This window comes from Boleophthalmus pectinirostris, unplaced genomic scaffold (genome assembly GCF_026225935.1).
Source record: "Boleophthalmus pectinirostris isolate CB_2022bp ecotype Guang Dong unplaced genomic scaffold, ASM2622593v1 HiC_scaffold_5, whole genome shotgun sequence".
Taxonomy (NCBI): domain Eukaryota; kingdom Metazoa; phylum Chordata; class Actinopteri; order Gobiiformes; family Gobiidae; genus Boleophthalmus; species Boleophthalmus pectinirostris.
The window spans coordinates 34,383,400-34,404,741 of record NW_026571404.1 but is presented as its reverse complement, the minus strand read 5'-3'; the positions used below and the strand labels follow the sequence as shown (position 1 = coordinate 34,404,741).

The window sequence follows — 21,342 nt, the reverse complement described above, 5'->3', positions numbered from 1 at the left end:
ACGGGATATAACACTGTGGACGCGTAACTTGGGACTAATGCACATATATACGGTGAGCATACGCGTACCGGCACTTACGTCAAAGTTGCTGCGGTCCGTAAACATGCACCGATTGCTTCTACGTGTAAATCTTTCCAGTTAAAACACGATAAACAGAAAGTTGATCCAAGGACACACACGTACGGCTCCTACAGGTGCACTGTGTAACTTTTCCAGTGGAGGCTCATCAAATACACCATGGAGATGTTATTGCTTTGTCTAGAATGTTTCACAGTGTGGCATTAAACTTTTGTAGAAGAATGTGCTGTTTGGCTTTTATGAAAATAATTTATAACACAAATTCATCTTATTTGATAAATCTTTTGCTCTTGAGGTCTAAATTCCACATTCACTGTAGTCATTTTTCAGACAAGAAGCCGCTTCACTGCTTTGTACAATCGTTTAAAACTGTACAGTTCTTTCAGTTTAACTGTTTGAAGATAAAAAGGCACAAAAAACTACAGAGATCTGCAGAGCATTAAATGTACTCACATGAACTGTAGGCTCGCTGATGTAGAGTCTGTATAACCCCGAGCAGTAGAATGCTGTATATCCTCACGAGGTTCACAGCAGCAGTTACAGGGACAGGGGCCACAATATTCCAGTGTAAGTCACTAGGAGCCAGGGTCAGCAGGACCTGGAAGAGCTGCACGTTCACTTTCTATTTGGAACTAGTACGGTAGGTGTATCCATTTATATATAATATAGTCTAAGGTTAAAATATGCTATCTATATAATATCTATATATAATTTCAATCTGCATGGTCATCTCCCTTGTTCTACCTGTTTTAGTTTGACAAACGTTACGTAGTCCCACGATATTACATTGATGCTAACAAAATAGCCTACTTCTTATTCTAGTGAGTTGTCTTCACTGCTTCTACACGATAACAAAATGGTGATTACACCTTACACCCCAGTCATTACGACCACTGATGTTTAGTAGTCGCCTGTTCACATTATTGCCGACTCAGAAAGCAACTGCGTGCTGTAATGTCTGCTGTTCTCAACTGTTACTACTGTTCAATAAAGTTCTATTCGGTACATGCTCTGCATGCAGTTTCAAAGGTGTTCACTAGATGGCACCATACACAAGCGAAACTTAAGAATTATAAAGCCAGGTGAATTATACATTTAAACATTTTTAAACAACTTTTTGTGCATAACAGAACAAATATATTATCAATTAATAATGTCTTAAACTGTCATAAAGATGAACACCTAAACAAAAGCGACAGCATAAGCTCATTGTTCTACACTGCAGTGAACACGATATAATACAGAAGGGCGGCTCACTCAGAGCCTGCGTCACGTTTGGAGGGCGGAGCCTGTGTTTTCTCAGGACGGGCGGGGGGATGAGTGACAGTCGGCCTTCCTGGTCTGTGACTGTCTCCAACAAATCACTAAGATTTGTTGGAGATTTATTGTGTAATGGATGTTCTGAAACCCAAATTGTGCTTGTATATGTGCAGAAGATACAATGTGAAAAGAGTTGTTTTTGCATGAGATGGGCCCTTTAAGAGTTAAAACCATTAAGCTAATAATCAGTCTTCATCACAATAATCTGCAGATCTAACTATATGAAGATATATTATTATATAGGGATGGAAAGAGACATAATTTGCACAAGACACACCACGAGATTAGGTCCACGAGAAAAATAATAATAAATAAGTAATGCAACCCGTTTCACAATTTTGGCTTCACTATTTGTATTTATTTTATGTAAAGCTTTAATTGTCATTGAACTACTTTTTGAACTACAACTTTTCAAATTGTATAACTCACCAACTCTGAACTCTTTTTTGTCTAAGGTAAAGGTAAGTTCAGAGGGGAAAAAATCTCTCACAAGATCATTTGTGATCATCATGTGTGTACGATCTTGTGGCAATTTTGTCTCGCGAGACTTTGTGGTACAAGATCTTGTCTCATCTCTAATATTGTATATATATTGGCTGTTTGTTGTTATTCGCATTGCATTATCAATATATGACACCAGTCACAGAAACTTAAATATCCAGTGTCTTTTGAATTATTTTTACTGGTCGCTCACTTCCCAGAGAGGCGTGTCCTATTTTTCTGGTCTTAGCCTATGGACAAATCCAAACAACCTCCCCCTGTCTCAATGGGACACACCACATTTATGATGCATACACAGAAATTATTATTTGACAAATAAAATCATAATAACGGTCAGTTCTTTTTTCCATGGGGCCACATGAGAAACAGAAAATATTGTGGAGGTCCTGGCCAAAATGCTTAACTCAATTCTGCATAATATGAATTGTATTTCTTTATAAAAAGCAGTAAATATCACTGTTCTGGCAATCTGGTAAAACTGTTAAGAGTTTATGTTATGATTAAACAATGAAAAAGTGAGGCTGTCTTACAAAAAATGTCATAAAAAACACCTCCAAACTAAAAGCAATGCAGCTTTAGTCCATGCATGAGGCAAAATTATAAAATATGTTTATTTTCTAATTCAAAATTATGTTAAACAGGCCAGTCAGTCAACCAAAGGACCATATAGAACTCTCACCTTCCTGCAATTTTCAGCATATTTATCAACTTTTCTTGGCAAATACTTACTGATTCATGTAAAACTATAATCTATATTTACAAAAGATATCCCACCTAATTAAGGAAAAATGAGAGAATCCTCAGAACCTGTCGTACACACTTTAATCCTCTTAAATCAGGTTATATTCATAGTTCACCTTTAAGTAGGTTTATATTATTTTGAAGCTAATCCTTTCACGAAGAAACAATTTACAAACTCACAAGTCTGAAAAAGAGACATTTATTCAGTAACTACTCAGTGATTACAGCAAATTTGCAATAAGAATATGAATTCATGTGTGATGAAAAAATGCGCGAGTTTCCTATAATAGAGCTGGTGTCATTTAAGTCAGGTTAGCTGTTGATCAAGTTAAGGCAGTGTTTCCCAAACCTTTTTTTTCTGGGGACCCATATTTTTAAAGTCACAAACCTTTGCGACCCTAGTCAATCGACATCATTCATAAATCCTTTCCTTTTTTTTTCTTTTAAACATTCAGTTGAATCAGCATTATTGGAGCAAAATAGTCAATAAAATAATTACAAAAAGATTAGAAATGATACACAACATGTCTTAACATAGATGGATGGGATAGATGGGCTTGTCTACGTTTTTGTAGCGTGTTCCAGTCCGGGGTGCAGGAGGAGAGTGCTACACACTTATGAGGCAACCCCAAAAAAATCTCTTGCGACCCACCTGAGGGTCACAACCCAGTCTTTGGGAAACAATGAGTTAAGGCGTTGAGTAAATATTTAAAAGGCTCATATGATGCTATTTTCAGATCTATGTTCTAATGTTGTTTCCTCATCACAAACAGACCTGGACTTGTGTTTTGTTTCATTCACATATGTTTAACATACAAACCCTCCATATTTAGGCTCTTAGTTCTTTTCTCAAAGCGAAAATACTCCACCTTGTGATGTCATGTGGTATGTCCATACAACTTCTCTTCACTAGAAAAATTTGGATAATTTCACACTTGGAATTGTCTATCTCTGCTGAACAAAAGGTAAAAATAGCTGTAAACTTGAAAACTACCACTTGATGACATCACAAGCTGGAACAGAGCATTTTGAGCTTGCTAAAGGGTTATTCAAACGTGTGAATGAAACAAAACACAACTCCAGATATGTTTTTAAGGAGGTAACAACATTATAACATGGCTTAAAGCTTAAAGTCAATTTTGCATAATATGGGACCTTTAAAAAACAAGATGGCAGTGATCAGGCAAATAGTTCACAGCATTGTTTAAAGAGCCTGTACCTGATGTATTTGAGCAAAATGTGTCTTGACTCAGTACAGATATATGTCAAAATAAGTCTGCTTTTAATATCAGATCATCCAGAAGCAAGCAGTTAGCATGATAGTTGTTGTTGGTGAATAATTAGGATGCTCAGAATGCATAAGGTAAGTGAGGAATAACTTAGGACCACTGCAAACTGTTTCAAATGAGGTCACTTCAGAAAATCCTGATATCTTTTCTTCGGACAGAGTCAAGGCCGTCGTCAATGGTCAGCAGGACCTACGAGAGAAGACAGAAGAAAGTATTTATATTACATAACATATATACAGTATTTTTCGGACTATAAGTAGCATTTTTTTCCATGGTTTGGGTGTTTCCTGTGACTTATACTCCGGTGCGACTTAATTTAAATTTTCACTCTGACAGCAGCGAGAGGCTCTAGGCTTGTGTGTCTGTATCTGCTGCTTCTTTTACTCCTGTGCCACTGTCACTTCACTCTTTACTGCACATGTCTCCTGCAGAAAAAGCCACTGTCCTGTTGCAAGTTAGTGAAATATTTAGCCCAAAATGGTAAGTTTGGAGAGAGCGAGAATCTTGTGAGGGACCGGAGGAAAGAGGGGATGGAGAAGACAGCTTCATGGTAACGGGGCGGGTCCGCGGTGCAACTTTCCTGGAAGTCATTGGATGGATGGACAAAGCGTGGACTCCAATGACAATGAAACCATCCTGTCGAGACTCAGAAAGGCTGGAATAATTCTAACTGGAACTGATGCTGAGTCTGATGACAGCAACACAGAAGAGGAAGCAGCGCTCCGTTTACCTCATGGATCTACGGTTAACCTCCGGAGGTTGCACAGAAGTGACACAGAGGATGAAGAATTCAGTGGGTTTAGTGATTTGGAGTGAGATGGAAACTTTGGTAAACTTATGTTCTGTTGTTTATGCTATAGTTATCTGAATAACTGTTAATATGTTACATTAACATATTAACCCTGTTCAGTCTGTTGTTCTCTATTCTGTTGTTTTTACTATAACTTGTCTTTCATGATGAAATGCCTGGTGCTGGTCTCTGATTTTATAAATTACATTTCTCCAAAAAGTGCGACTTACAGTCCAGTGTGACTTTTTTTTTTTTTTTTCCTCTTCATTTTTTGGCTGGTGCAACTTATACTCCGGAGCGACTTATAGTCCGAAAAATTTGGTATGTCAAATGTAATGATCTTGGTAAAGAATTTTGCAGATTTTAAATGACAAAACAAAAAAAATGACAATGATAAAATTTTAAGCCTTTTTTGTGTATCATATTTTGTTAGTTCAAAGTTAGCATGTTAACTCAAATTAAATGTGCTAAAAGTTCAGTTCTGTAATGTAATGTGGTGGAGTTTGAAGTAAAGGTGTCTTTCAGTACTAAAACTTTTTAGTAGTACACAAAAAAGTAGAAAACAGGGCTCCACATATATACTGTAACTCCAAGAGGGTCGGCCACCTTCTTGTCTCCATGGAGATGTTATCGCTTTGCCGTTAATGTTCCATGTTGTTTCTTTTTTTTGTACCATTTTAGTCTTTGGACCCAGCATGAAGTCACAATTTGTGTTGGATGTGCATGTCTCTATCTATCGGTAATGTTCCACAATATGTCATTAAACCTATGTACCTCCACAGAGAGTGTTTTGAAACTTCATACCAGAAAAGATCCAAACAGGGCGATGGCGGACAGGAAGTGCCAGACGTCATGAGTGTCAAAGAAAGACAACACCATGCAGTCACTGTTGTGTTCCCGAGACTCTGCTGCAGTTTTCTGAACGGGAAAAAAGAAATGTATTATATGACAGGTTCTGATGATTCTCCATTTTTTACTTCATTTGGTAGAACAAAACCTGTAAATTATAGTTTTAGAAGTCATTTGCAAAGAAAAGTTTAAAAATATGTCCAATTTCAGGACGTAGAGTTCTATTTTAGAGACATAACACCAATTCTACCCAAAAGTTTGGCACAATTTACACACAAGACACATTTTTCTCATACTTTTAAACTTAGCGCATTTATTTTGTTGAAATTTTCTTGCATTTTTATCCATCAAATATTAATTTCTGGGAAAAACTTAATGTAAAATTGAATAAATATAAGGAGATTTCTTGGGAACAGTTAGATAGAATTCCCTAGCGTGATATCATGATTTCCAAACATTAAGTAAACTTTTCAACCTAAGGCTATGTCACCATGTTACGACCCAGCTCGCTTGGGGTAAGGGAAGTAACAAAAATAAAACAAGATGGAAAAATGGAATAAATGAAGTAATGTTTAATTAACAGGAATGTAAAGGTAAATCAACAAAACAGATTAAACTATACAAAACATACTAAGAAACAAAACAACAGACAACGGTTTAGTGCTACAAAACGGGTCACGCAGGCTTACACAAAACAAGTGGTAAAACTAAGGAACACACACAAAACTAAAACACAAGTTCCCCAGATTAAACCACATAAACTAGTGTGACCATATTTGCGTTTGTCAAAACCAGGACACGTACAGGGGCTGGGGGTGGGGCCTCTTCATCGACATTGAGCTACTCTCACCTGGCAAAGCTTTTTAATATTTTTCAGTGTCCTGGTGCTTTGAGGACATCGAAACATATGTGCTGCTTTGTACACTGTGCACATGGCCTCACGCTTGTCTTGACCGGGACGGAAAGCGGGGAATTTCTTGTACAACTCATCGTTAAATATGCATTTGTGCTTCAGCATGTTGCAGGCTGACTGACTGTTTGTGTCTGCTCGCTCCTTCTGAGTGCAGAGAGACACAAGAGACGCTCAGTTTAATGGCCCAATGAAAGATCATGAAAACCCAGACATTTACGTCACTTTATAAAAATAAAAAACCCGGACGGCCAGAACAGGACATGGAAAATGGACATGTCTGGGGAAAAACGGACATTTGGTCACCCTAACATAAATCCACAAACAGAATCGAGTGTTCAAATTAAAAAAGGCACAAAACAGAACTAAACTACAGATCTCCTTAAATAAGGGGGAGGAGGCAGGAGGTGAGGCAGGATTGGTCAGGTGTAGAAGTAATCCACCAATCAGGGACTGGGGCTCCTACAGCAGGATTCCAGGGGAACAATAACGAAATTAAAACACACAAAACTCAAGGAACTGCAGACCTGGGGCCGTAACACACTGTATCAGAAACAATCTGCGTCCAGACAGGTCGTTTCTGTGTCCACAAGCCTCCCCTATCCACACAAGGCGTCTCAGTGCAGCCTGTGCGCTCATTTGAAACCCGCGGAGACTCTACGGCGCATCACAAATACAGACGCTCCCTATGCACGGCTCGTCTGCAACAGCGTGTGCCCTCGTGTACCAGCGTGCATTACAGGGCAGGTTCAACTTCCTAAACATCCTACCTGTCCATCTGCCTCACGTCAGCACGCCGCCCCTCGCCCTGCGTACAGCGAACACAAGCCCCTCCCACAGTGCGGCTGATTAGAAGAGCAAGACCAAACGTGAAGCAAAAACCAGTCTAAATTTGTGTTCCAGTGTTGGCACAAAGCAGGTCTACAGCATAGAGCGGATCTACAGAACAGACCTACTGCCACATTTGGCTGAAGTTTGTCTAACAAAAGTGCACAAATGCATCTGTGTTTGTCACGATGTGCGTTTGGTTTGGTAAACGTGCAGAGGCTGGTAAATATCACTGCAAAACCAGAAAAGAATGCAACTCCAGTTTGGAACTTTAAAAAACAGGTTTAAAAATCTTACCTACTTCCTTCACTTTTTTCACAGTTTTGTGTAAAGTGCCAGAGGAAGTTCTCTTAAAGAAGGGGTTCTCAAACTGTGGGGGAGGGTCCAAAAAAGGGGCACAGAGTGTTTCAGTGCAGTTTGCTTGGCTTTGTATTAGGTAGATCTTTATGACTTGGTCATTTTGTAAGTAGCTCACATGCTGAAAAAGTGTGAGCACCCCTGGTTTATATGAATGAACATATATTCTAGTCCAGGGGTCGGCAACCCGCGGCTCCGGAGCCGCATGCGGCTCTTTAGCACTCCCCTAGTAGCTCCCTGGAGCTTTTTCAAAAAGAGTGAAAATGGAAAAGGAATGATATTTTTGGTTGTTGTTTTAATCTGGTTTCTTTAGGGGTAAAACCCTCGTTCATCTCTGGTCATGGATCTGATCCATCAGCTGTGTGCAAATGCAAACACATGAAAAATGTTTCAGTAGAACAAACAGATGAGCTGAAGCGGGGGTTGGTGTCCGGTGCCTCCACCTGAGAAGCGCTTTCCCCGAAAAAAAACAAAAAAAAAACGTGCGCAGACGGACGCTCAGAACAACATATAACGAACCAAACAGGATTCACGCTTCTGTCCGGATGCTTTGCACCACCTCGGAACCAGCCGCAGTCGAGCGCGGAGGACCGGAGCAGACCGCCCGGACCTGTGGTCCACAGTGCATTCTCGCTTTTCCCACACGGAACCAGCGCACAGATGATGGTACTGAAGCACTCGGACCCAGTCCTTTGCACGCTGGTCTTGCTCGTCCCCGTCTGGAACCAGAACATGGAGGACGAAACCTCCGGACAATCAACACTGGACCCACAGCCCAGTATTGAGGAGCTGCACGCTGACTGCTCCCATGTGTTTAGCGCTGCTGCCTGAGTTCAGAGCTTCTGCTCTGGGTTTGTTTTAGGAGTGCTCCTATGCACGATCAGAAGAAATGCGACTGCTGCTCTGAATGCTTCCATCATCGTCGTCAAAGCAACAGGTAAACTTCGGTCGCACTTTCAGCGCGTCAGCTCCTAAAACTCCGTTTATCTCAGTTTACACGCAAACGTGAAACTGGAGTTTTCCAAAATCTCCACTCTAGCTGGAGTTTTTAGAAAGATTCGTTTTCAGAGGCGAATTAATGTGTAAACGATGTGTAGGTCTACAAACTCGAAATGTCTTCGTTTTTAAAAATACCCGTGTAAGTGTAAACGGGGCCTAAATGACAAAGGAATAAACACTAACCACCTGATTTCAGTGGCTATAGACGGCGCACCGAGTATAAGAGGGTTGCAAAAGGGGTTTGTGTATCATGAATGCTCATTTTGTATTTGTAGCCTACTTAGTCATTTGAATAGTCGGCTTATAAAGCTAATACACTGACAGCCTATGTTGCCTTCATATTAGGCTTATATAAGGCTTTTCATTTTGTGCGGCTCCAGGCAGGTCTGGTTTTTGTTTTTTTGGGCCAATATGGCTCTTTGAGCATTTGGGGTTGCAGACCCCTGTTCTAGTCTCTTAGTGTTTTGGCGATGAATTACTTTGCAGCGCATAGACCTACATCAGCGTATCAGCGTTTTCATTCTCCATTTAGCCATCCATCTTCAGCTTATCCAGAGCTGGGTCGTGGAGGCAGCAGTCTAATCAGGGACTCTCTGACCTCCCTCACCCCAGACACTTCCCCCAGATCCTACCCCTTCTTGGCTCTAATTCTCTTTTAAACATTAAACTTTTGGTCACCATGAGATGAGCATTTCACATAAAATATTGTCTGTATTTGGAAACAACACTCTGTTTCCAGTGAGGCATTTAAGCACTGGAGCTCCCGCTGCTGTCAGGGAATGAACAACGGCAAATAAACATCTGAAGTTCTTATCCCGTGTGACTGCTATACGACCAGAGCCATGCCTTTGTTCTGAACACAATTTTACTGCAGAATGAGTCCTTTGATGGTTTATGGGTTTAAAAATCGCAAGAGTTAATATATGTTTTACCTGTGACGTAACTAAACTGGCAAAATGCAAAGAGAAAATTTTTTGAGGCTCAGAGAAGACGACTTTGGATTAAATAAAGGATTAATAAAGCAAGCGTGAATTAAGCAAAATACAATTCCGGGTATGTTTTTGCTAACAGTATATACAAGAATATAGCATTTATTAAAAGCTCAAAAAGTACAAATTTGCATAATATGTGTTCTTTAAAGGTGCATTGTGTAACTTTTCTGGAGGAGGGTCTGCCATCCCCTGCTTGTTTCTATGGATATGTAATTTCTGCCTGGAATATAACTAACTTTATTTCAATTACAGATAGTTTTACTTCTCAAAAACACTTAGGAAAACCTGCCCACAGATTTGACCTGTAACTTGGTCTGGTTTGGTCTCAGTGAAGATAGAAAGGTTTAATGCCACACTGTGAAACATCCCTGACAAAGTAATAATATCTCAGTGCAGAAAAGCATTTGACAGATCTTCCACCAGAAAAGATACGCAATGCACCTTTTAATACTAAACCTAAAAAAAAAAACAGCATAGTATGTCTTTTTCAAATAAAATGTTGTTTTGCTTTGTGGGTGACAAACTGACCTGCCAGGAGCTGCGATGCTGGCGGAAAAAGTGCAGCGCGAACCCCCAAACGATCCCAGCGAAGACGATACAGAAGATGGCCAGCCGGGTGAACCTCTCTTTATTCCACCACTGAAAATACACAAACAATTCAACTGGTGTTTTGTGGACTCAAGTTTTGCAATGTGGAAATGTTCTGGCCCTCAGGAAAATTTTGGTAACACTTCAGTTTAGGGACCACCTACTAATAACTAACTTATAGTAAAATGCATAATAAGTGTTTAATTACATCATTGTTAGTATTTATAAAGTATTTTTAATGCATTTTTGTCTAAACTCATTGCAGTATTAAACCTCTAACTATTTTCTTTTACAGTGTAAAGACCACTTAGGTCCTCACCTATCTGTTCATTCAGTTGGGTGAAATGCTTATTTGTTAACAGTATCTGTTGTGTCTGGTCCTTTATATGTATGTGGCATTATTATTTAGGCCATATCAGACTGTTTGTTGCGCCCTCTGCGGACGCACGGGGATTTAAGGGGGAGGGACGCGCGCGCGGACACGTGCAAAAGGTGTGACGTCACACACCAACTTGGACGCCTGCCAGGAGCTGTCTGTGCCGTGGAAACACGCTATCGGAATATTATCGCTGCCTGTCTTGTGGATTATTGCCTTTTCCAATCGTGCGGGAATCTCATTTCGCCACGGGAGCTGCTGGGCTGTGCGTCAGGAACTGGAGCGCGGGTGGCGTGAGTAACGCCGCAAACTTTACTGACTCGCGTCACGCTGCCGCGCAGCGGGGGGTGGGGAACTTTGGGAACTCTTTGGGGAAAGTCACTCGGGACGGTTCTGGTGAAGGGTGGCGGACTTCTAACGGACTGCATTTTGTTGTACACTGTGATTTGGGGATTTGGGTTTTGGGTTTGGGTTTTGGGGATTGGGTGCGCTCGAGCGCGGGGTGGTGGTTAAGGGTGTTTGTTAATGTGCCATTCTCGTGTGTGTCTGGCAAAGCCAATAAAAGCCGGATAGGCCAAAAGCACTTTATTTTTTTGCGTGTCTTTGTTTCACCCCGCTGACATGAATGGATCCTCCCGCGTCCTTCATTTTGCGTTGTAGCTCTTCCCTTGTCGAGAACAGGTGAATTGTTACAACAGGATTATAGTAACTTGGGGATGGGATGGTTCACTTAAGTCACTATTCAATTTTTGATTATGGACTCCTGATTTGCGATTCTCTTTGTCCTGGTTTAGTCTTTGTTTAGTCTTGGTTCAGTCTTTGTTCGGTCCTGCTTTAGTCTTGGTTTGATCTTGGTTTGGTCCTGGTTCAGTCCTGCTTTAAGCTTGGTTTGATGTTGGTTCGGTCTTGGTCTGGTCTTGGTTTAGTCATGGTTTGGTTTGGTCCTGATTTGGTCCAGGTTTAGTCTTGGTTTGATGTTGGTTTAGTCTTGGTTTGATGTTGGTTTGGTCTTGGTTTGGTCCTGGTTTGATGTTGGTTTGGTCTTGGTTTGGTCCTGGTTTGATGTTGGTTTGGTCTTGGTCTGGTCTTGGTTTAGTCATGGTTTGGTTTGGTCCTGATTTGGTCCAGGTTTAGTCTTGATTTGATGTTGGTTTAGTCTTGGTTTGATGTTGGTTTAGTCTTGGTTTGGTCCTGGTTTGATGTTGGTTTGGTTTTGGTTTGGTCCTGGTTTGGCCCTGGGTCAGTCCTGGTTTGGTCAAGGTTCAGTCTTGGTTTGATATTGGTCTGGTCTTGGTTTAGTCATGGTTTGGTCCAGGTTTAGTCTTGGTTTGGTCTTAGTTTGGCCTTGATCTGTTCTTGGTTTGATATTGGTCTGGTCTTGGTTTAGTCATGGTTTGGTCCAGGTTTAGTCTTGGTTTGGTCTTAGTTTGGTCTTACTTTGGTCTTGGTCTGCTCTTGGTTTTATCTTGGTTTATTCTTGGTTTATTTATTCTCTCTGATTTTGATAACCTCTTTAAATTAACATTATTTGTTACCATAAAACACAAAATATAACACTGAGTTAAAAATGACTTATAGTAAATAAATACATATACATTTAATAGGTCACCAGTGAACCAGCCATGGATAAATACTGTGTATATGTATGACTTCATTGTTCTGGCTTAATGATTTAGACTCCAATCACTGTCTCACAAGGAGCATGTGGTTTATGATATGCTACTCAGAGGCTATTAGACATAAACATCGCCATCAAATCTGCATTTATTTTGATCATTTCTCTAAGTCTGCTCCTCCTGACTCTGTCATGTCTCAACATCAGCCTTCCTCTCCACTCTCTCTAATAAAAACATGCTCTCCTCTCCTCTTTTTGCCACTAAACATGTTTATAAGATGTAATAACATTCAGTTTTGATTGTTTTAATATTTTGTCTCTTATATATACAGTAAGTGACATTGTAAATGCAAACTTGCTGTTCATATGCTGTTTTCTTTCTTAGAATTCTGTCATTGTTTCATAGGGTTTGGCGTTAAAAGTACTTTTTACTTCTGCCTAAACCCTTTTGGTCATGATCCATGGTGTTGTGGTCTATGTTTTGTTTTGTACTGCTGCAAAATGACAGAAAAAACTACTACTACTACTACTACTACTAGACATTTTTGTTTTAGTACTAGTGTACTAATAAATAAGTGTTTGATAAATACCAACTAATGAAATCTGTGTATTATTCGTTCATTTGTTTTTCAATATAAAACCAAAAAAAAAAAAAAAACGAAAAAACTAGTTTTCTTCATTATTGGTCTCCAAAACCAAAATAAAAAAAACAGATGTTTTTTCAGTTTTCGATTTTTTTGGACCACCTCGGAACCAGCCACGGTTCTTGAGTGTGGAGGACGGAGCAGCCCGTCCAGACCTGTCGTCCACAGTGCATTCTCGCTTTCCCCGCACGGAACCAGCGCACAGACGATGACACGGAACCGCTCGGACTGCTGGTCTCAGTCTCAGTCCTGCTCTGGTCCCGGTCTTGGAGACAAATAATGAAGAAAACATTTGCTTTTTTTGTTTTCTTATTTTTGGTTTTATATTGAATAGTATGAGTATACCTTTATTTGTCAGTTTCTTCACATGTACAAGACAAACAGGTTGCAAAGCGAGAAAACAATGCAGCATAACATGAGCATATGGGGGAAGAGGAATAAAAAAATAGAACAGCCCCCAGACCATGCCCCTTAACTGAGGCATAGTATGAAACCAGTACATACCAGTTACAACCTAGTTAGCGATTAACATGTGGTCCCTAAATTAAAGTATCACCAAAATTTGAATTGAAGCCCCCTGCCATAGATGATAGCATTCAAAATGTCCGTTACCTTCAGGAAGATGTAAAACAGGAGATATATGAGCAGGTTACAGATGGCGATGAACAAAACGTATGAGCTAAAATCAGTTGGTCTCACAATGGCTCCAGTCACAGCTCTGTGAGAACAGTCAGAAAAACAATACACGTTTAGTTTGTCTCATGACTTAAAGCTGCACTGTGTAACTTGTTGGTTGGGAGTCCATCACCTGCTTGTTTCTATGTAACTGCTTTGTCTTTAATGTTCCATAGTGTGACATTAAATAGCACACATTAAACATTAGACACATTCTGACTGTGAGCGGTGTCGCCTCTCCATAGATCTGACATGTAACTTCACCTTTTTAGTCCTGGATTAGTCTTTGTTTAGTCTTGATTTGGTTCTGGTTCGGTCCTGCTTTAGTCTTTGTTTGATGTTGGTTTGGTCTTGGTTTGGTTCTGGCTTAGGCTTGGTTTAGTCTTGGTGTAGTCCAGGTGTAGTCTTTATTCAGTCTTGATGTAGTTTTGATGTAATCTTGGTGTAGTCTTGGTGTAGTCTTAATTTAGTCTTGGTGTAGTCTTGATGTAGTCTTGGTATAGTCTTAGTGTAGTCTTAGTGTAGTTTTGATGTAGCCTTGATGTAGTCTTGAATTAATCTTGGTGTAGTCTTGATAAAGTCTTGGAATGGTCTTGGTGTAGTTTTGATGTATTCTTGGTTTAGTCTTGATGTAGTCCTGGTTTAGTCTTGATGTAGTCCTGGTTTAGTCTTGGTGTAGTCCTGGTTTAGTCTTGGTGTAGTCCCGGTTTAGTCTCGGTGTAGTCCCGGTTTAGTCTTGGTTTACTCTTGGTGTAGTCCTGATTTAGTCTTGGTGTAGTCCTGGTTTAGTCTTGGTGTAGTCTTGGTGTAGTCCTGGTTTAGTCTTGGTGTAGTCCTGGTGTAGTCTGGTTTAGTCTTGGTGTAGTCCTGATTTAGTCTTGGTGTAGTCTGGTTTAGTCTGGTGTAGTCCTGATTTAGTCTTGGTGTAGTCCTGGTTTAGTCTTGGTGTAGTCCTGATTTAGTCTTGGTGTAGTCCTGATTTAGTCTTGGTGTAGTCCTGGTTTAGTCTTGGTGTAGTCCTGATTTAGTCTTGGTGTAGTCCTGATTTAGTCTTGGTGTAGTCCCGGTTTAGTCTCGGTGTAGTCCCGGTTTAGTCTCGGTGTAGTCCCGGTTTAGTCTCGGTGTAGTCCCGGTTTAGTCTCGGTGTAGTCCTGGTGTAGTCCTGGTTTAGTCTTGGTGTAGTCCTGGTTTAGTCTTGGTGTAGTCCTGATTTAGTCTTGGTGTAGTCCTGGTTTAGTCTTGGTTAGTCTGGTGTAGTCCCGGTTTAGTCTTGGTGTAGTCCCGGTTTAGTCTTGGTAGTCCCGGTTTAGTCTCGGTGTAGTCCCGGTTTAGTCTCGGTGTAGTCCGGTAGTCCGGTTTAGTCCCGGTTTAGTCTGTGTAGTCCTGGTTTAGTCTTGGTGTAGTCCTGGTTTAGTCTTGGTGTAGTCTGGTTTAGTCTGGTGTAGTCCTGGTTTTAGTCTTGGTGTAGTCCTGGTGTAGTCTGGTTTAGTCCTGGTGTAGTCCTGGTTTAGTCTTGGTGTAGTCCTGGTTTAGTCTTGGTGTAGTCCTGGTTTAGTCCTGGTGTAGTCCTGGTTTAGTCTTGGTGTAGTCCTGGTGTAGTCCTGGTTTAGTCTTGGTGTAGTCCTGGTTTAGTCTTGGTGTAGTCCTGGTTTAGTCTGGTGTAGTCCTGGTTTAGTCTTGGTGTAGTCCTGGTTTAGTCTTGGTGTAGTCCTGGTTTAGTCTTGGTGTAGTCCTGGTTAGTAGTCCTGGTGTAGTCCTGGTGTAGTCCTGGTTTAGTAGTCTGGTGTAGTCCTGGTTAGTCTTGATGTAGTCCCGGTTTAGTCTCTGTGTAGTCCTGGTTTAGTCTTGGTGTAGTCCTGGTGTAGTCCTGATTTAGTCTTGGTGTAGTCCCGGTTTAGTCTTGGTGTAGTCTTGGTGTAGTCCTGGTTTAGTCTTGGTGTAGTCCTGGTTTAGTCTTGGTGTAGTCCTGGTTTAGTCTTGGTGTAGTCCTGGTTTAGTCTTGGTTTAGTCTTGGTGTAGTCCTGGTTTAGTCTTGGTGTAGTCCTGGTTTAGTCTTGGTGTAGTCTTGGTGTAGTCTGTTTAGTCTTGGTGTAGTCCTGGTTTAGTCTTGGTGTAGTCCTGGTTTAGTCTTGGTGTAGTCTTGGTGTAGTCCTGGTTTAGTCTTGGTGTAGTCTTGTGTAGTCTTGGTTTAGTCTTGGTGTAGTCCTGGTTTAGTCTTGGTGTAGTCCTGATTTAGTCTTGGTGTAGTCCTGGTTTAGTCTTGGTGTAGTCTTGGTGTAGTCCTGGTTTAGTCTTGGTGTAGTCTTGGTGTAGTCCTGGTTTAGTCTTGGTGTAGTCCTGGTTTAGTCTTGGTGTAGTCTTGGTGTAGTCCTGATTTAGTCTTGGTGTAGTCTTGGTGTAGTCCTGGTTTAGTCTTGGTGTAGTCCTGGTTTAGTAGTCTTGGTGTAGTCTGGTTTAGTCTTGGTGTAGTCTTTTAGTCTTGGTGTAGTCTGGTTAGTCTTAGTCTTGGTGTAGTCTTGGTGTAGTCCTGGTTTAGTCTTGGTGTAGTCTGGTGTAGTCCTGGTTTAGTCTTGGTGTAGTCTGGTTTAGTCTTGGTGTAGTCCTGGTTTAGTCTTGGTGTAGTCCTGGTGTAGTCCTGGTTTAGTCTTGGTGTAGTCCTGGTAGTCCTGTGTTAGTCTGGTGTAGTCTGGTAGTCTGGTTTAGTCTGGTTTAGTCCTGGTGTAGTCCTGGTTTAGTCCTGGTGTAGTCCTGGTGTAGTCCTGGTTTAGTCTTGGTGTAGTCCTGGTGTAGTCCTGGTTTAGTCCTGGTGTAGTCCTGGTGTAGTCCTGGTTTAATCCTGTGATTAAAGCAGCTCTGTGATTTGAATGCATTTCTTATTGTGTAAAACACTTTCCACTACTTAGTGTATAAATTGAGTTAAACGAATAAACTTGTCTTGCCTTAAAAATGAGGATTATAAAAAGAAATGTACTTACACAATTATGTTGATGATCCCAAACACAAGGAGACCTAAAGCCAGTGGATCCTAGGATAAGGAATCCATTTCATTAAAAGCAATATATGATTATTGTTAAAGGTGCACTATGTAACATTTTGGTTGGGGGTCCGTCACCTGCTTGTTTTTAAGATCAGAGGTGTATTATGCCAATGTGGTGGGCACTATACCTCACAGGTGCACCTCCCCCTCCCTCAAAAGTACTAACTACATCAGCACAGCAAATAAGACAAAAATAACTTACAGCATCCAACTATAAATATGTAGGTAGTTCCTGATGTTCTTACAAAAAAACTATCGATCACTGGAACATTTTTAATCGTGGCTAGACGTCTGGAGTCTCTCATTTTTTAGTTTTTTCTCTTTGCACAACCACTCCACTGATGCCTGTCCATTTTTCATTTCTGCCGTTTTTTTAAAAAATGACACACTTGCGCATACTTGTGGACTGACTCAACTGACAGATTGAGGGAAAGTGGATTAAATGGTCATGTAATCTTGATTTGTTCAGTATTATCATTATTATTGTTGTTGTTGTTGTGATGAAATTAGTGTTAATGACGAGTTATATATGGTCATTTAACATTTTCAAGTGTATAACATATACATAACAAAAAATATATTTAAAGTTTGTGTCATGTGGTGCCACTGGCCCATATGGATAATCCGGCCTTGCTATGGATCTGTCATTTCTCTGTCTGAAATGTTCCACAGTATGACTTTAAACAGCATTATCTTACATTTATTCAGTTACAGGTTATTTAACTCAAAAATATATAGAAAAACAGGCATTCTGACAGTGAGTGGGGCTGCCTCTCCGCAGATCTGACCTGTAACTTTGTTTGGAACGTTTAACAGTATGCTATTAAACCTTTTTATCTTTATGGAGACCAAACCAAACCAAGAAAAAACATTTCCATTTGACGGACCCTCCACCAGAAAAGTTACACAATCCACCTTTAATGGGGAATAAATAGGTTGATTTAAATATTTGAAAAACGTACAAAGAGCTTGCGGTCTTTAAACAGTCTTTTCCAATCTGTGTAAATAGCAATACAGACATTAGTGCACTTTAATATAAATAAAATACAATACTACATAAAAACAACCATGCTATAGGCGAGTTTCATTGTTGACAAAAGCGCGCGTTGCATGGTGGGAATTATTTTGGTCGGCGGCAAGAAACACTAATTCAATGACGGACGGAGTGAGAAAGCACGTAAAGGGTATTGATTTATCCACTCTAACGGCAGAGGACCCAAGACCATTTGACCAGAAATTGGTCATAAGCATCGATGGAGCCAAATCACCCTTTTCAACCCCGACAAAAGGTGGACCAAACCAAATTTCTGGTCAGAATCGCCAACTACCTGGACAAATATTCACTTGGGCGATGTCCACAATGACTTGGTGGAAACTCCTGGGCCATTCACAGCAGAAAAGATGAAAACCTCCAAGAGTCTCGATGTGTTGTTGAACTTGTTGGAGTCCACGGTTTGTTAGGATCTTCTACGTTTGCTCTGCGAATGTTTGAAAGTCGTTTAATTCACCTTTAGCGGTTCTTTTCACTCAGAATATGAAAAAGACATTTTCCTCCTACCGTGCTTCTATTTGTGCATCCGATAATGCAGCAGGAATTTACCATTATCGAGGATAAATACGCGAGGTTACGCACTGTGTTTGACCGCTATCCTGTTTCTTGCCTCCGACCAAAATATTTCCCAGCATGCAACGCGGGCTTTTAATAACAGTGACGTCAGCTGAAACTTGCCTATTGTGACGTTACCTGCCCCATTACGTGTTACTTTACAAAGCTTAAAGGTGCATTGTGTAACTTTTCTGGTGGAGAATCCATCATATGCTTTTCTCTATGGAGATGCTTTTGCTTTTTCTGGAATGTTTTACAGCAGTGGTCCCCAGTGGTTCACGGCATGGTTAAGTCCTGGCTAAATCCTGTTTTAGTCCTGTTTTAGTCCTGCTTTAGTCCTGCTTTAGTCCTGCTTTAGTCCTGCTTTAGTTCTGCTTTAGTCCTGGTTTTCGTTCTGGTTTAGAGGCATGACCCTTGCGGTGTACATGAGGATTGGACGGTCCATGCGGCATGGTTAAGTCCTGGCTAAATCTTGTTTTAGTCCTGTTTTAATCCTGGTTTAGACCTGCTTTAGTCCTGTTTTAGACCTGGTTTAGACCTGGTTTAGACCTGTTTTAGACCTGTTTTAGACCTGTTTTAGACCTGGTTTAGTCCTGGTTTTAGACCCACGGCCAAACCAAACCAGACCAAACCAGACCAGGCCAGATCTGTGGAGAGGCGACCTGGCTCACAGTCAGAACACCTGTTTTTTCTAGGTATTTCTGAGCTATAAAACCACTTGTAATTTAAAAAAAAAAAGTAAGCTAGAGCTGTTTAATGTCATACTGTGGAACATTCCAGGTAGAGCAATGACATCTCCATAGAAACAAGCAGGTGATGGACACCCAAACAAAAAGTTACATAGTGCACATTTAAAGGTCCTATATTACACAAAATCGATTCTTGGAAGCTTAGTGGTGTTACAATGTGGTTACATAATCAGGTGTTGTGTTTAGTTTCATTCATACATGTTTGAGTAATCCTTTTATTAATAGTCTGTCTACATCACCAAAACTCCACCTCGTGATGTCATGAAGAGGTAGTTTTCAAGTTTTCAACTCCTTTTACCTTTAGTTCAGTAGAGATGGGCAATTCCAGGGCTGATATTATCAAAATGTTTCAAGTGAAGGTGTATGGAGTATTAAAACACAGTGGAGCTTTTCCTGTATTACTACATGACATCGCAAGGTGTTTTCCTGTTTGTTCCTTGCGTTAATGTTGCACTTTCAAATAATCCACATGAACCGTTCAGTTTTGGTATATTTAATTTATCCACTGGTTCAATACACTTGAGGCACACAGGGCTACAACACCTGAGCGCACCCAGGCCACACTCACGACAATCGGTGGACGTGGCTGATCTACTTCAAACCTGCAAACTCCTCAGAGAAAAAAAGGTGACAGTGTCCGGTGGGCGGCGGTGAGGGGGAGGGGGGTTGGGTGTAATGCGTTAAAAGTAACGAATTACTGTTATGCATTGCATAAGGGATTACAGGGGGAAAATTATTTAATTTTTTACTCGGTACATATGTGAGTAACACGCGTTACAATGCTTTTTTTAACCTGGATTGAAGTGGTGGGTTTTTCTTCAGACAAATTCGCTAAAATAAAGATATAAGCGATATCAGCAGAGGTGAAACACCGGAGACACACCCATGTAGACCGTCAGGTGACCACGGGCGTAAGGACCAGTGCAGCACTCCACGCTCCATGAGGCTAAACACAGCCGACGCCCGATCGCGCCGCCACCCTGTCTGCAAGGTGCTTCCAAGTTCTAGTCCAAGATTAGTCCTGGTTTAGTCCTGGTTCAGTCTTGGTTCAGCTCTGGTTTAGTCCTGGTTTAGATCTGGTTCAGTTCTGTTTTAGTCCTGGTTTAGTCGTCGGTTCAGTCCAGATTCAGCTCTGGTTTATCCATCCATCCATTTTCTTCCGCTTATCCCAGGGCCGGGTCGCGGGGGCAGCAGTCTAAGCAGGGACTCCCAGACTCCCTTCACCACCGGACACATCCTCCAGTTCCTCCGGGGGGACCCCGAGGTGTTCCCAGGCCAGCTGAGAGACATAGTCCCTCCAGCATGTCCTGGGTCATGCCCGAAACACCTCCCGAGGGAGGCGCCCAGCTCTGGTTGAGTTTTAGTTCAGTCCTGGTTTAGACCTGGTTCAGTCCTCGTTCAGTCCTCTGGGTTCAGTCCTCGGTTCAGTCCTGGTTTAGTCCTGGTTCAGCATGAGATCCGTGCGGCTGGTACCGAGGTGGTGCAAAACATCCAGACAGAAGCGCAAAACCCATTTAGTTGGTTATATGTTGTCCTGAGCGGTCCATCCTTGCACATTTGGCTCTTCCCGGGGAAAGCGCACCTAACACCGCTCCCTGACCTGAATCGGAGTTGCCCCCACTGGTTCAGGACTCTGGTTTGGACCACTGTTCCCTAGTTTGTATAGGTGTATCCCCAAGCTTAACGACAAACTGAGATGACAGAGTACCATATAATTTAACATTTAACAGCAAGATTGTATCAAAATATATTATGTAGATCGGATACATTAAGTCACTTCCCCTTCAGAACACACAATCAGCATGCATCCCGCTATTGAAACTACTGCACATTGAATGAGATTTGTCAAGTTGCTGTGCACAATTTTATATCATATTTTTATATATTTATGGAGAATTGTCGTGTGGGGGCATGGGTGACACTGGTAACTGTTAGAATAGGGCCCAGGATAGCTCGCTAGATTACTCAAACATGCATGGATGACAACTAAAAATGCTTCAGGCATGTTTTTGATGAGGGAACAATGTTATAACATGGTAGAAAGCTCTAAAAAATCTATTTTGCATAATCACAGCTCTTTAAAGTTTTGATGATTTTGAGCATGACACAAATATGAAGTGTAGATTTTTTACCTTCCCATGAGACAAAGAGCAGTGCAGTCAGAGGAACCGACAAAATGTGAATGATTGTGAAAAAAATCCAAAACCATAAGCTGCCGTTTCCCTTAACCTGTAAATGTGCAAAGCAGTACAATTAGAATGAGTCTGTACAGTGTACCTCATGTACTACTGTTGTAACCGAGGTTATGCACATGACATTACAACCTATCAATATTTCCCTTGGGATGTGATGCTAACTGCTTGCACTGCTCTATCTGGAGCTCTGTCACTCAAATTAG

At 41.1% G+C, this 21,342-nt stretch overlaps 1 protein-coding gene across 1 annotated transcript in view; it reads right to left on the bottom strand.

The window, feature by feature from the left end:
• Nucleotides 1-2,823: 2,823 nt before the first annotated feature.
• Nucleotides 2,824-21,342, bottom strand: part of LOC110164368 (SID1 transmembrane family member 2-like) — a 37,013-nt gene continuing 18,494 nt past the window's right edge. The window contains exons 17-23 of the mRNA XM_020929404.2: nucleotides 21,077-21,173; nucleotides 17,552-17,586; nucleotides 16,528-16,577; nucleotides 13,490-13,595; nucleotides 10,183-10,293; nucleotides 5,524-5,637; nucleotides 2,824-4,118 (exon numbers count right to left, since the gene is read on the bottom strand). Of these exons, the coding sequence (XP_020785063.2) occupies nucleotides 4,056-4,118; nucleotides 5,524-5,637; nucleotides 10,183-10,293; nucleotides 13,490-13,595; nucleotides 16,528-16,577; nucleotides 17,552-17,586; nucleotides 21,077-21,173 (576 nt within the window). The 3' untranslated portion in view covers nucleotides 2,824-4,055. The remainder of the gene's footprint in view (nucleotides 4,119-5,523; nucleotides 5,638-10,182; nucleotides 10,294-13,489; nucleotides 13,596-16,527; nucleotides 16,578-17,551; nucleotides 17,587-21,076; nucleotides 21,174-21,342) is intronic.